Here is a 15,389-nt window from a genome sequence, read left to right as displayed (position 1 = left end):
CCAGGGAAATGGGGTGATTTGTATGAGTAAGTGCAGGAGATCTGAAGGGGGCATGTGGTGGCAATTGGAATCTGAGTAGTAGTGAGGGTCTCTGATGGGTCCAAATGGTCCCTTCTGCCCTTCAAATCTGGAAATGAAATTAAGAAAGAGGAAAAAAAAATGCATATTGATTACATGGCAAGAATGTTCTGACAGTGAGATCTATCAGGCAGTGGAATAGATGCTTGCAAAGCCACCTCTTGGGACCCGGCTGTGCAAAATGAATGTCTCGTAGGGAGCAATTCTTCATAGGGAAAGGTTGGACTTGACCTTAACAGGTCTCTCTTTTTCCTCTCCCTTCCCTTTTATTTTTACCGTTATTATTTATTTATTTTTTACCCTTTGTTTTCTCTGCTAAGCACAAGTTAATGTTATGCTCTACGGTCCGTTTTGTGAGCAGTGGATAACTGGGGCTGTGTGGTTTGGCACCGAGACTCCTTGGGCAGTTGTTCAATCAATCTGCAGCTGCCCTTGGAACTCCTGTAGGGTTTAGTCTCATCACATGTCCGGCAGTTGTTATTAAACAGTGACCCAGAACAAAGCCCTTGTGCTGAACATCCCAGGCTCCTGGCTTAAGCCAGAGCATCCCTCAAAGAGAGGGCTGGGGGCAGCGGGTCCCTAACCCGTCACCAACATGCAGAGATTTGGCTGCCATTGTGTCTGACCTCAAAAGAGAAGCCGTGATGGGATGAAAGCATTAATCTTAGTGATGGGGTTGTACAACGTGTGATCAGCAGGTTCTATCTTTATAGAGTAGTTAAAGCATAAAGAAGCTTCATTCTGAGGTTCAAACACTAACCAATTAAGTAGGGAGAGGTGTCCCAGAATGGGCATGCTATATACTTTTAGGATATGCTGTGTCTATTGCAATCTTTAGTTAATTCGTTTTTATTTTCACTGTTGTTGCAGGAGGTAATGGCAGCATTTTACAGCCAAGGGATATTTGAATTTAATGGTTAGAGGAATGGGATGAAAAGCCAAGACTTCCTTCTAACTGAGAAAAGTATCAAATACTCTGGTAGTGGGGGAATATCAGAACCTCAAGCAAGGATTGAGAAATGGACACCTCCCCAAGTGTGTTCCCATCAGATGGACAGAGCTGTAGGGTGTGGAGATGAGCTCCCTCTCTCCTTCTGCCTGAGAGGGAGAAAGTGGTTTGAGGTTTGCTTATAAGGTGTACGATTAAGCAGGATTTTCTTGGATTTTGCTTCCATTTAAACTCTTTAAAACCCTTTCTAGCCACATTCTTTAGCTTAGATTTGTTAAATAAGTAAGTTTATTTGCCTGGTTTGAGTTAAAAATAATTTCAGCAGTTGGCAGGATGCAGGGCCCTGCATTCCTACAGGCGTGATAACACTGAGATGAGGGTGTTGGGGTGCTTCAGCAAGGATTTCTGTGTAACATTTTGAGGGTATCCAAATGGCAACAGGCTGTTCTGCTGAGCTCTGAGGGCTATGCAGGAAATATCTTCTGGTGCTGTACATTAACCATTTGACATCAGCAAAGTACTGAGGAAAATAGGGAGATTTTGTGGGTCACTTCCAATTTCCCAAATTTGCTAAAATTGGGTTCAGCTGTTTTTCCACTAGTGACTTAGGAAAATGCAGCCAGTTTATTTTCAGGACTACAAAAGAAGAAAAGCAAAATCTCTTTTGATTAGCTCCCTAGCCTGTATTTTTTTTTCCTTTTTTCTTCCTCAAGTGTTTAATGTGAATGTAATCTTCATTATTACTGTTGTAGATAATTAGACATCAAACCTAGTCTCTGTTACCACATCTGAATGTATCGCAGCCTTTTCTGTCACTGGTAATGCAGAAGAAGCTGTTATACTCTATTATGGAATGGTACCAAATTCTCCTTCTGTCCACGGGAAACTTGTGGTCTTGTAGAGAAAGGGAAGGGGTAGCATCCTCACTGGTTGGATTTTCTGCAGTACTTTTGAGATCTCAGCCACCTGTACCCTGGCTGGAAGAAAACAAACAAACAAACAAAAAACTTTCTTGTGAAGAAATTCCTGTAATGATTTTTTTTTTTGGCACAGGTAAAAATGGTGCAGAGGTAAGTTTATTGTAGTGTTTAGTCCTCTTGGTTGATACTCACTTGCCAAAGCACAGGCATGTAGTGCCATTTCCAACAAACTTGGGTGTGAGACTTCTGTGGGACCTGTAGGACAGCTCAGGCATCTCCAGACATAATTTCTGGATAATAAAAGCAATAATATAGGCATCATACCATAGTTTGGTAAGCTTCTCTGTCTATTGTTTGTGTCTCATGTTTCTATGTAGATCTTTGAAGCAGGGGCTATGCTTGGTTGTGTTTGAATCAATGCTGAACAAGAGAATTGTCACTGGATTTGGGAGGGAAAAAGATCTAGCATATTGCAAAACATATGAAGATGTTGGCAACTTTTTTCTTATTCTGAATCCAGAGAAGAAAAATACAGAGAAAATGTGGATTCTGTCTCTGAATTTCAGAACAGATGAAATGGCAGGTTTTAATATTTTGCAAAACATCTTTAACAACAATACCTTAATGTTAAACAATCACAAACCATAAACTTTTCGAAAATACCTTTATATTAAATCATTTTGAGAAAAATCTTAAATATTTTAACATAGGAAATAGAGCATTTTCACATTACTTCCATTTCAAAACCCATTTTCAGAATTACTTAAGAGCTAAGATATTCATTGATAATGATACTTTTCCAGCAAACAAAAAAAAAACACTTTGGAACAAATCAGAGTTTAAAAAAGAAAATCAGGAAAATTCTTTCTTGATAAACTCCTATGTATTGCACTTTTGGTACTTGATGAACACTCTTGGGTGCAGGATGTAATACTTTTAACACAGAACTTTTCAGGAGTTTGTTGCAACTGTTTGTTTAGTTCTGGATTAATAAAAATTCTTGAAGTCTTCACAAGCTCTAGGATTTGAGAGAAGCAGTCTTGATCTCTGCTTGCTTAAATGATTCTTTAAAAAATATAAATTAATAAAACCAATAATTTCAACTGATTTGATCTTCGGTGGCAGTTCACATTTTTTAAATGTATTTTTTTGTCTGGATTTGGATTAAGAAAACCTAATTTCTGTTCACATCTCTTTTTCCTTAAATACATCTCAAACCATGCAGCTGCTCCCATCACACCTCCTACCACTCTGAGTCAAACTCAGACCAAGTCTCAGGCCAGTCTGGAGCAAAGCAGTCTCCCCATTCACCCAAGCCCCCTTGAAGCACTCCAAGCTGTGCAATGCTTTCACTAAATCTAATTCTAGATTTCAGAACCACGCTAGATCTCAGAAGTGGTCACATCTGATGTGCCTTATACCTGGTCTCTAAACCATGGTCCATCTTCCCCAGTTGGAATGCCCATACGCTTATTTAATCACCTCCTCCCAAACGTGGGGTCATTTGATCCCAAAGACCATCTGGATGCTTGTCCCACAAAGGAAGTTTTGCTGGCCCACACAAGGCAAAAGGGGCCAAAGGAGTTGCATGAAACACTACTCACCCTCAGAGAGGATGTACCAAAAGGGAGGTTGGGACATGAGCATCAAATGACAGGCACCAGTAGCCAAAATCTGCTTAACATCTGTATTCTGTAGGCTGTTTGGGTTATTTTTTCCCTTCCTGTCCTTGCAGCATCCTTGGCCATTCTCTGTGGCCTGACACATTCTTCCACTGACTGCCGAGAAGACAGATCCACCTTCATCGAATGTGACATCCAGGTCACCGTGGGTCCCTACCAGCAGCAAGGATCCGTGTCCTACCTGTATCTGTGTGAGGACAGCCGACCTCAGTGGCACCAGAGGGACAGCGACTCTTCCCGGAGGCATTTGGCTGGACTTTTTTCCAGGTTAGCTCTGCTTCTCTCCAACATCTGAGTGAGCCCATCCATGAGCAATATCCCCTAGAAGTCATTCCTCTGCCAAATGATGGGCTGAAGAAGGAGATGATTGCTAATTCTTGATTCCAGCAGAGCAATTTAACTTTGAGACCACTAGAGTGCTCCGCTGGGTCGTGAAATTCACTTCTTGTGTCTATCAAAGCATCTCTAGACCCCCCTCCTTCCCTCCCACCTTTTTAAAGTGTTTGAGAGACATCAGAAAATCCATCTCGTAAACAGCCTGCTTTGTTCCTTCTTAGGTTTTAATATTTATCTTCTGATCCAAAGCAACATCTGGTGGATGCCAATGGGGAAAAAGATTAGGCATTATGAAAAGCAGAAGCCTTTTTTTTTTTTTTCTTCCCTCTCCTCCCCTTCCTCTCTCTAAGCAGCTTCATGAGTAAAAAGTTGCAGAGAAGATTCAGCACACCGTGCAACCTTTACTCAACAAGGGTGCTCGAGCGGTTACTTGGGTTCTGCAAATCCAAGGCCAAGCTGCCTGGGTGTGAAAATTGGTACCGATGTCTTTAATAGAGCTGTGGGGATTTAAAACTGCAGAGCCTCAAGGAGGAAGAGGGAGGCTTGAATTAAGGAATAAACAGATGAATAGCACTGCCCCAAAGACACTTGAGCTCTTAAATAGAGTTTGAATACCATTGCAGTGATTGCCATGCTTTGTTTAGATGGTGAAGGCATTCCTGACGGGTGCATGTTGGTACTGTCCAGGTACTTCAGTGAAGTTGTAGAGATTTGGGACCATCCTTATCTGATCCTTATGCCACCATTAACTTTGTCACCAGTGGGACAGTAGTGAGCCCTCAGAGGCAGTTCTGGATGCCCTGTATTGAGGGAATGAAGCAAACTGGCGTTTACTGAGCAAGGACAGCAGAAGTGGCATTTTAAACTTGTTTATAAAAAATAAAGGTGGTTTACTCAGCTACAGCATCAGCCTGTCAGTCTGTCATTTCTTCCTTACTAGCTTTTGAGCTCTGATAAACTTGAGCTGGGCTTCATAGGGGATGAATGTCTTAAGAAATTTGATTTTTTTTTTTTTGTCGGTTTAGAGAAAATCTGTGCTAGGCAGAAATAAATTAGTTTCCTATTGAGGAAGAGGAGGATATAATTCTGTCCTAACCTGTCTTTTTGCCAGCACCCAGTGGGCCAAACAGTAGAAAAATACAGCTGGCCAACTGGCATGTCCAATGTCCTGTTGTGCACCGGTAATGTCCGATAGCATCCTGGGAGATGGGGAGGATGGTTTCATTGGGGGAGACAGGAACAGAGAGCTAGAGTGGAAAAACAGCCTGAAATTAAGTTGATTTCAATAGGTCTGTTGTTCCCACAATGATTTGTTTCAAAGCAAGAAATCCCAGGAGCCTTGGCTTGTCTTGCTGAGCTTTGCTTTGCTATCTCTAACATCAGTGTAACCGCAGACCAGGTAACCCACAAACTCGAGAGTGATGGGGCAGCCCCAGGATATTGCTTTTGGTTATTGCTTTCTGCTCCCTGAGCATCAGAATTGTGCTCAGCTCTTTACAGATAAAGATGCATTTATAGTGGGTGGATTATTATGATGCTTTTCCTTCTTGCTCCTTTTCCTGGTGTGGGTTGCTCCAGTTCTGCTGCTGCAACTGCTTTATGCTGGTGCCAGCAGGGTGAGTGGGTGGGAGGTCTTGCACCTAAGCTGGTCATGTCATGACAATGGAGAGAGAAGTCAGGCAGTCCACTTGATGGCTGCTTCCTTATTGTTCTTCACTGTTTTTTGCCGAATTTAGTTGTACGTGTCCCAGAAACAGGTTTTAACACTCCTTCAGGTGCAGGAAATACATTGAAATCCAATCAATCAACTTTTTTAACATATTTTTCTGCATTTTTCCAACCTTTTTTTTTTCATAACTTTTACCCCTATTATGTTCGCACTCGTATAGTATTTAGAAATTAAAACTGGGGCTGCTAATGAATTTTCCATTGGCTTGATGATTTTTTTCCTGGTGAATGTGGGTCTCACTGAAAGAGAGCAGGAACAGAGAAGATGGGTGTATTTTAGATGAGTTTCCTAATCAGAAAAATCTGGGGAAAAGTAGAGGAAGAGAGAGTTTGAAGACATCCAAATGATCTACCTCAGGTCATTCGAAATTGTTTTCTCAAATTTCACTTCAGAATAGATTTGATTTCAAAGTAGCAATGGAATTTGCAGCAAAATGAAAATTAGAATGATCAAACTATAAATTAACTATTTGGGGAATTCCTGGAACAATACACATTGATTGCTCTAAGTAATAATTATAACGAACAACAATAATAAGGATATGGGTATGAGTTCTGCACAAATGTTCAACAGTTTAGACATTCATCCCAGGATGGGGACAAAACTATTGAAATCATTGCTGACTTAAGAACAAACAAGAAAGGTATTATGTGTAGTTATTAGCTTTAGAATGGTTTGAGTAAAGCTTCTACTAATGTAGTCTCTCCTAAAGCCTGTACTTTATTCACAACTAATGGCAAATGTATATTTCTCAGGAAAGGCGCAAATCTTACCATTCATGTTGCTGGTGCATGGATACATCCCCGAATTCCCTTTTGCCACCCCCCCTGTTTTGTTGCATTTCCTTTAAACATTACCATTTGATACAGGCATCATGATTTCAGAAGTGGTTGCTCGAGAGCAGGGGGGAATTGGCTCTTTGCCTACAAGCAAAACTTGTTAACCTTTTGTAAAAAGAAGTGATTGGAGATCCTCCCACTGACTTCAGTGGCTAGTGAGCTGGGCCCTGCATCGAGCCAACAACAAGCCCCTTCTCCTTTTAAAACTGTTGGTTGTTTAAAGATGCAGCTGTTTCTTGTAGCATGAAAAAGAAGTACTCTGCAGTCTTGAAAGATAGCCCAGTCCATTGAATTATTGTACAGGACAAGAGCAGTTCTCAAAGTGTCGCTATCAAAAGCGAGCGTAGTTCCCTACGGCTGGCTTTTGATTATTGATACAGCAGAGGGAAAGGTTCATTTAAATATAGAAATAAAAATTCGCTGTTAAAAAGGTTCAGCTACTTGCAGAAGGCTTTTTTTTTTTTTTTTTTTTTTTTCCTGCTGATGTGGCTGCTTCCTTTAACAAGTTATCCTCCCACTGCCCTGACAAAGGCCACCAAAACAAACAGCCCACGATGGTGCTGTCAGAGCAGCTCTTTGTTTGCACAGTGAGCTCTCGCATCCAGCCTCGTCTAAAAACTTCAGGTTCATAAAATTGTCCTGATCACCAGGCTCATGAGAAAGCTCTGGGTGGTGGCTTTCCAGATGGGTTGATTTTGGTGGAAGTTAGGCTCCTAAATTTGGCTCTCCAGAAAACCCAGTGAGATGAGGCTTTTGGGACAATGAAGACCTCTGAAAATCCTGGTCCTACAGATCTGATGCCTTGTTTTGCTGAGTAAAACTCTTCGTGACAAGGGTGTTGAGGCCCTGGCGCAGGCTGCCCTGAGGAGCTGTGGGTGCCCCATCCCTGGCAGTGCCCAAGGCCAGGCTGCATGGGGCTGGGGGCAGCCTGGGCTGAGGGCTGGAACCAGGAGAAGGAATGTCAAGTGGCACCGGAGTATCCCAAAGTCTGTAGAAGTAAATTGGGAAGCTTTCCCCTCACTTTGAGGGATCGTGGATCCTACAGCTCCCCATAATAAAATGCTACCAAAGTCAGCAGCTGTCAGCAGCGAGACCCAGGAAAAATATCTCTTCCCCACCACCTTTTCTATTACTTTTCTCCCCTGTGCAAGGGGAGGCTTTAGAGCAAATGTCTGTTAGTATAACTGGCACATATATCGAATCTGCTTAGTCTGGGCTGTTAAGTAACTTTAATTAATTTACTAAGTTAATGTTCCAATGCTAGCAACAAAGCATCATTGCAATCAGCTGGGTAGCAGGAATTGGAACCCCTAAATGAGCTCATTTTTTCACAGTTGGAATTAGGGACCAGTTAGCCAGTTGTGTGGCTTTTCCAATTTCTCCACTTGCCCTAGGGGAGTTGCAAGTTATTCATTCCCTATTGCTAAGTGTGAGTAGGATGGGGAGGGGGAGATGTGAACAAACCCTACCCCACGTAGGAGTCCATCTTTGATCCTAGCACTGCTGATTCCCTCGCTGTTGTCTGCACGTATCTTCCTTGGTCCTCGGATGGCATTTGCTACTGTTTGCAATAGTTTGGGGAAGCAGCAAGGCATCACTGAGAGATATTTACTGCATGTATTTTATTGCGAGTGTGTGCAGATAAAGGGGGGAAAAAAAACAAATAAACAATAAAAGAATGGAAACAAAATTACAGAAATTTGCAAAGTTTGACAAATGGTGGCCAGGAGTTGCCACAAGCTAATGGCTTGCAATGATTAATAAGAGTAAAAATAATTGCATTTCATTAAGATTGATGACACCCCATTTAACCTCCCTTCTCGTTTCAGCCCTAAAGTGGAAAGAGATGAAGTTCTCATCTATAATAGCTCCTGTAACATTACCATGGAAACTGAGGCAGAGATGGAGTGTGAGGGAGCTAATCAGCCAATTACCGCCAAGATTACTGAGATATGGAAAAACTGGGGCCAGAACACTCAGGTATAATCAAATCTTTTTTACAGACTGATTCAAACAGCTTAAAATTAAATTTGTAATATTGTGTACATTTAAAGGAGGCAAAACACACACACACACAAAAACAATTTAGGCTGAGTAGCAGCAATATATAATATTAAATGGTTTCCAACTTTGAGCAGCAGTTTTAATGCTGCGCAGCTGAATTCATGGTCAACTATGGTTAATCATGTATTTTATGAGACATAAATGAGCTTAACCTTATTTTCTGGGCAGCGGGCACCTTTTTTAACACTTTCCTTTTTGTATATATAAATGCAAATTCTGTTGCAATGGGGTTGTTTTCTGTTACTTGATCGGAAACCTTAGCCATGAGGTACGGAGTTTCAGCTCTCCGGCAGAGACGTAGTATTCGGCATTTGTGCAGCTCTGGTTCTGTTTGTTTTCTTCTCCTCTTTAGTATCCAAAATAGAATGGGACAATCTCTCTGCTAGGAAGACATCCACCAAGTGTGTATTACAAAAATTGGCAATTCTGAACTAACATAATTATACAATTCAATATCTAAAAGCGTTAATTACAAACCTAAACCATCCTTTTAGAGCTCTTGGGGTGTCACACAGTTTTTGGGGGTGTCAAGTTCTATTTGTGACAAGGAATTCAGAGTGGTGGTATATTTGGTGGATGTCAAACGTCCCTTTGCCATTATCCTTTCTTAAATGTGCAGCTCCTGAGAAGTTGGTGGAGTCCTACCAGTGCAAGTGGGAAGAGTTTCACTCCTGACTTATCAGAATTAATGCTGTTTTTTCTCTAGTAAACCAAACTATCATGCGGTCTTCTTAGTACTAGGAAACTGAAGTTCGTTTGCTGAGTATTGATATTAAAGTTATCATGGTAATTTTTAACTGTCTGCAGTGAAAATTTGGTTGCTGTATCTACCACCCTACCACAGAGCAGCTGCACTATCCAGTCTGAGTAATTCTGGTGTGTTTCCCACATCAGATTCTTGGCTTTTAATACTTGCCCTGAAAATCTTTTTTACGTGTATCTTGCTACTGCAGCTAAACATCCTAAAACACCATTGCTTTCTTCATTCTGTTTAAGAAAACACAAAAAAATTGCAAGTGTTTTAATGTTGCCCTTGGTCTATAAAGGCATATCACAGGTACCACAGGTAGCCTTTTCCCTCTTAGCATTGCCAGCCCTTGTGATTCCCTGGCTCCCCATATTCTGCAGGATGTAGGCTGACTCCTCTCCCCTGTGCTTGCTAGTCAGCATTGTTAGCTCTGCTACCTGAAATGTGCATAGCCATGGGGAAAACCAAGCCAAAAAATAAAATAAAAATTGCTAGTTATCAAGTGCAAGAGGCCAGCATGGGGCTGTGCTTAGGCCAGTATCAGATCAAATAGCAACAACTCCTTTCATTCAGGTTTTCCTTACCAAATGTGCAGTTCAACTGCCATAGAGTCCCAGCTGCAGCGTGGAGGAGTTATCACCAACTCTATTGTGGGTCCTGTAGCCTCACTAATGAGAAGGTGACAGGTGGCCTTTTGGCTCAGGTGACAGCCAGAATAACTTGTGAGGTTTGTCTCTGCTGTGCTTTTTCCATTCAGTGTGGGGAAAATCAGAGACCTGAGTGTCCTGAGTGAGTGAAAGGAGAAACCAGTAGTGCCTTTTGATCTGGGATTTGCTGCTGCTTAATGAACCCAGCAGGCATTTGGAATCATTTTATCCCTCTTCCCAAAACTGGCCTGGTGAGCAGAGGTGGATGGGTGGGGAGTTCAGATAAATGGTTTCAATTTTGGTCCCTTTCTAGCTGACAGCATCCCGTGAAGATTTACGACCTGGTGCAGCATATGCATGCTTCACTGTAGAGGTTTAAATCATGTCATGTGAACTGGCCTTACCTTTCCAGTGGAAATAATGGTCCCCAGGTTCTGCACCAAGCAGTGCAATGCATTAATAGCACCACGTGCCTTAGGATAATGGTGCTATTAGCAGGCAGCACAACTCTGCGTACAAGTAATGGGGCCGCATCTCTTTATAATAACATCTGGCACCTCTATTGCACTCTCACATAAGGGTCTCAAAGCACTCCAAAACCACAGATACTCTGCTCTGTGTTTTGTTTTCTGCTTATTCTTCTGCCAGCTGAAGGATGCCCAGGCAGGCTGACAAATGAGTGAAGCCTTAGCACAGCTGAGTTTTGTTAGAGGTTGGGAGTAGAGATGTTGAGATGGTGATGGAGCAGTGTTAGCTCCAGAATGGCAGCAGAATGGAAAAAAGGCATCACAGAAAGGCTGGCAGAGGCTTGTATTATCAAGAGCATGGAGGGAGCATTGATAAGAAAGGAGAACAAACTTGCTTTGGAGCAGAAATTTGATAAAAGTCAAAAGGTTTGTCCTGGGAGCTGGAGTCTAAGGGATACAAAGGTTAGGGAAAGGGCATTTTTTCTTCATTCTTTATATCTATTAGGACCTGCCTGTAATTCTTAATATAATGAGAAAGAGAATAACATGATCAGTGGGGATTTGGCAGGTAGGCTGGAAATGAGATGAACACAAACCATGATGGGATGATGCTTTTAGCAGCCCTTCTGCCAATAGCTCACAGACACAGCCTGGTGGCATTGAAGGGGAATCCATGCATTAGGATCCTACTGTACAGCAAGGGCCAGAGACATGGCCATCAGCTTGATACCTTCTTCAACCAGCAGGAGCCTTGAATGGCATTTTTCTCTTGCTTGACTCCACAGAACAGGATCCAAATAGTGACTGAATTAGCCCATTAATTCACTCTGGATCAGCTTTACTGAAAAATTGCATTAAACAGCCAAGTGTAACTCATCCAGGAGTCAGACCTTAGCTCTGTTAGCTGGGTTTTGAATAACGACATGCAGCCAGACAGGCACATTCCTCCATTTCCTTGGCCACATCCAAAGCATATTATATACATTTCTGAGGTGTTTCCTTGCCCTCTGTATGAATTGCAAGTGCACGTGGAATCCATGAACACTAAAGTCACCTGCAGAGATTAGCAAACACCACTTGTTCTTTCTCTGCAAGTTAATGAGGTGGTTGTTCTTTGAACTTCTTTAATTGTCTTGGATATAAAGAAGCTCCAAGTACTTGAGGATCAGTCATACCTACAAACTCTTTGTTAGGTGCTTTTTTTCTTTTTAATTTTATTTAACTTTTTTTTTTTTTTTTTTTCCCTTCATAAATACATATAAAGATCTATTTTAATGAAAAGATCTTGGTTCTAGATACCTTAAATCTTGGATGACCTGAATGAAATAGGGAGGCTTAAGTCTGCAGAAAAGAGAGCTCTTCCACCTCTTATCACAACATAGCTTTGCTCAAAAATTGGCCTGTTGCTCTCATCAAATTACAACGCTGTTTTTTGAAAATGCTGGGTGTCCTGTTCACCATGTGCGTGCTGCTGCCTTGAGTCAATCACTTCCATTTGATGGTCCAGTTGAACCCTTTGAAAATTTTGGGGCAGCATCCTCAGTCAAGAAAAAGAGATGTATTTTTATGGAAGTGAGGCAATATTTATCCCTTCTACTCTGGCCTTCAAGCTATTGCTTGCATGGCTGCAGTCTGAGCTGGACTCAGGTTGGGATTCAGAGGAACCTCCACAATTTCTGGGAGTTTCAAGCTGCTGGTTGGAGACCTGTGACTTAGCAGATTTTATCAGACTTGGGTTCACCAGCTTGGCCTTTTCCTGGAGCCTGCTCCGAGCCTGAATATCCCCCAAAGAACAACTTCTGTGGCTTTCTTTAGAAACTGATTCTGGCTCTTGCTTCGTTCTGTGTTTGAAGTACTTGCCACCATATGACTTAAGTAGGTCATGCGAAGTAAACAGCAGGCCTCTGCCCCACTGTTGTATTTGGCATCATTAGTGTTTGCAGCTTGCTCCATTGTTAACTTGGGAAGAGTTGTGCAATTATTTTTATATCTGTATGTAATGCAATTTAGCCTACCGAAAGGAGAAGCAAAAAAAAAAAAAAGGAAAAAATTCCACCACTGATTGTATATCCCACAGGACTTAATTAGTTCACAGCTTCATGATACACTGGATAATGGAAAGATATGAATTAAATAATACAAGGGAAAAGAAAAGTAGTTCTAATGCTCACTCAGTACCTGTCCACTTCTACCTTGGCTGCATAATGAGATGTCAGCTACCATGACACTGATGAGACATGCAAAACACGCTGATACCACGCGTAAAGGATGCTCAGGGGAAGGTTTGACCAGGCTTGGATGTATCCAAACCCATTATGCTTAGTGAGCTTTCAAATGATTATTCCGGATCACTGGACCAGACCTAATCATCGTGCCAGCATGCTGTTTGAGCAGAGTTTCCCTGCGCTGACTCCCCCTTCCTCTCCTGGCCCAGATGGGTGATGCAATGCTCATTGGAGGGCAGGTGCCATGTGTGTTAAGTCGCAGGGAAACTGAACTGGCATGCTAGTGAATCCTCTCCAACCCAACCCTCGAGGGGTCCCTATTAAGAAATAGAAGGCTACTAAAAAATTACTTGCTAGATAAAAATGCCATCCTGGATTATGGCTCTGCCTGCCTGTGCTGTGCTGACGTTAGTTTGGTTTTCAGTAGGGCATTGAGGGGAGGTCTTGAGATTTAAGAAGTAGCTTAGAGTATCGAGGAACTGTGAATTCTTTCCTCAGTGATTGGTAGTGGGATAACCATTTTGTTTGCTTCTCAGAATTAAAAAGAAAAAAACACAACAAACAAGCAAAGTCTGCATCTGAGAACTGCATGGTCAATTAAGATACCCTTGCTGTTCAAATTTTTAATGTAGCCAGGATCAGCTTTACAAATCCCATGTATTCCGCTGTATATCTGAGAATCTTTCCTTCTTTTTTTTTTCTTCTTTTTTTTTTTCTTTTATTTTGTTTCCTTTTTTTTTTTTTTTTTTTTTTCTTTTCGTCCACTTATTTTCCTCATTAACTCTCTCTGTGTGTCATATTATTTTGAGGTGAGGCTGGAGATGAGATAATTTTGTCTGTTGGAGATATTTGGTACTTTATATGGGTAGCAATTTCTAGGCAGCATCCCAGGGAGCAGATAAGCCTCTCTGGCAGCACAGAGCATGCCAGCCATAAAGGGCTGTTACTTTATTTTTCACAGCAGTGCTGTGCTGAATCTCCTGACCATATTGTATATCTGTGAGGGTTACAAGAGATGGGAGGTGACTCTCCTGCAGGTCCAGCAGGCTCCTTGTGCTCGGCATGGTAGATGTGTGATGCTCTTTCACTCTCGTTTTTAGTACCATCCTCGTGTTTATGGACATTTAATGGGTGAGCTTTGAGGACAGAAGGTTCATAGTTGGTTGCCCCTGCTTGTAGACATGCGTGGGCTTCCAGTTTATGGTCAGATATTTTTATTTGTATCTTCTGGTTTAAAATATATAAATAAATCCAGGAACTTCAGTAGGGCACCAGTGCCTAAAGGTGAAGATGGGGGTGTCATCTTTCATGTTTCTTCATCCTTTGTGTTCAGAAATTGGTACAGCCCTAACATGTTCTCATTCCTATGCTCTGTCTCTTTGGCTGCCCATCTCCATCTGTCCTTTTTTTATTGGAGCACCAAATGGTGCCAGAAAGGAAAATGATCCTCTCTCTGCCTTCTCCAGTGCTTTCCTTTGAGGAAAACCACTCACCAATTTGAGGCTGGTTAAGCAGGGTATGAGCGAAATGTGCTACCTATGAGGATGGAGGCATCCTGGTCTGAGCAGAAGCCCGTGAGTGAGCCCTGGCACTGTTTGCTCACAGAGCTGTGCCCATCAGTTCCGTGCTTCCTTGCCCTTAGTGCAACGCCATGCCACCTGCACTGTCGTGGTATCGTGGAGCAGGATGATAGAAGGTGCTTTATCTTCATTTGCCCATACTGATTGCATCTCACAGAGGCAAGGGGAACAGTTGGCTTTACCTACAGGTTATAAGGAAGGATTTTTCCTACCAGTGCCTGGTTCCCTGAGCTTTGAACAGGGCTCCTGGGTGCTTTGGCAGTGCAAATACCCTGCCATAACAATGCCACAAGGGATGGGGAGCCAGGAGGAGGACTAGATGAAACTTTTCCAAAATATCAGGGGTGTATTATTATTATTTAATATAAATACACATTTTTAACAACCCAGCAAGCTCCTTCCCCCTTGCATCATTATGTTCTCTGTTGCTTAACCTCCTGTCTTCATCATGGTTATTTTCAGATGCGGGGGCAGGAACATGCAAAACCAACTTATATTTGCAAGCCTCACAGAAAGGAAGTAGGGGAGTCCATAACAAATTAATAAAAATAAAAGCACAAAGCCAGTCTTGGGGTGCGGATGCTATCAGAGCAGAGAGAGGGACCATCTGCAAGGTTGTTAAGATGTAGAGAACCAAGATGGCCTCCACAGTAACCACAGGCAATGTGAAGAGATAAATGGTTGACCCGAGCCCGTGTCAGGCTAGGATTGATGCCACTATCAGCCCTAGTGCCTTTGCAATGATTTTTTAAAAAATCTCTGATAGAGTGTGTTATCTAGTTACTGGCATGAGGGCAATTGCCTGGAGGCAGCGAGGAGGAGGAGGGGGGGGGGAGGACAAGGGAGAGGAGGAGAGAAAGAGAAAGGGGAAAGAAAAAAAAAAAAAGGTCATTCCGGGAGGACAATCTCTGCTGGACTAAATGAGAAAATAAGGGCCTTGCTCTGGAAGGGGGAGGTAAATAAATAAATAATAATAATAATAATAAAAAAAAAAGTGGCTGCTAGGTGTGCGAGAAAAGGATAAGCGAAATTGCTTCTCCTTCTTTCTCTTTCCTTTCCTGCCTTTTTTTTTTTTTTTTTCCCTTTTCCTTTTAATGGGATCGGCCTTGGGCTGCAATAGGAAAA

General features: G+C 42.1%; 1 protein-coding gene across 9 annotated transcripts in view; it reads left to right on the top strand.

Moving 5' to 3' along the window:
* The window catches only part of PKHD1 (PKHD1 ciliary IPT domain containing fibrocystin/polyductin), a 252,325-nt gene that overhangs the window by 50,826 nt on the left and 186,110 nt on the right, over positions 1–15,389 (top strand). For all 9 annotated transcript variants that reach the window (XR_011095438.1, XR_011095437.1, XR_011095439.1 and 6 more), the window contains 2 exons: positions 3,683–3,896; positions 8,363–8,513. Coding sequence is in view for 6 of the 9 variants with exons in the window: in XM_068678848.1 (XP_068534949.1) it covers positions 3,683–3,896; positions 8,363–8,513 (365 nt within the window). In the remaining 3 variants the exon portion in view is untranslated. The remainder of the gene's footprint in view (positions 1–3,682; positions 3,897–8,362; positions 8,514–15,389) is intronic.

This window comes from Anas acuta, chromosome 3 (assembly GCF_963932015.1).
Source record: "Anas acuta chromosome 3, bAnaAcu1.1, whole genome shotgun sequence".
NCBI classification, from domain to species: domain Eukaryota; kingdom Metazoa; phylum Chordata; class Aves; order Anseriformes; family Anatidae; genus Anas; species Anas acuta.
The sequence above is the reverse complement of the archived record's forward strand: the minus strand, read 5'-3'. Positions and strand labels throughout refer to the sequence as shown.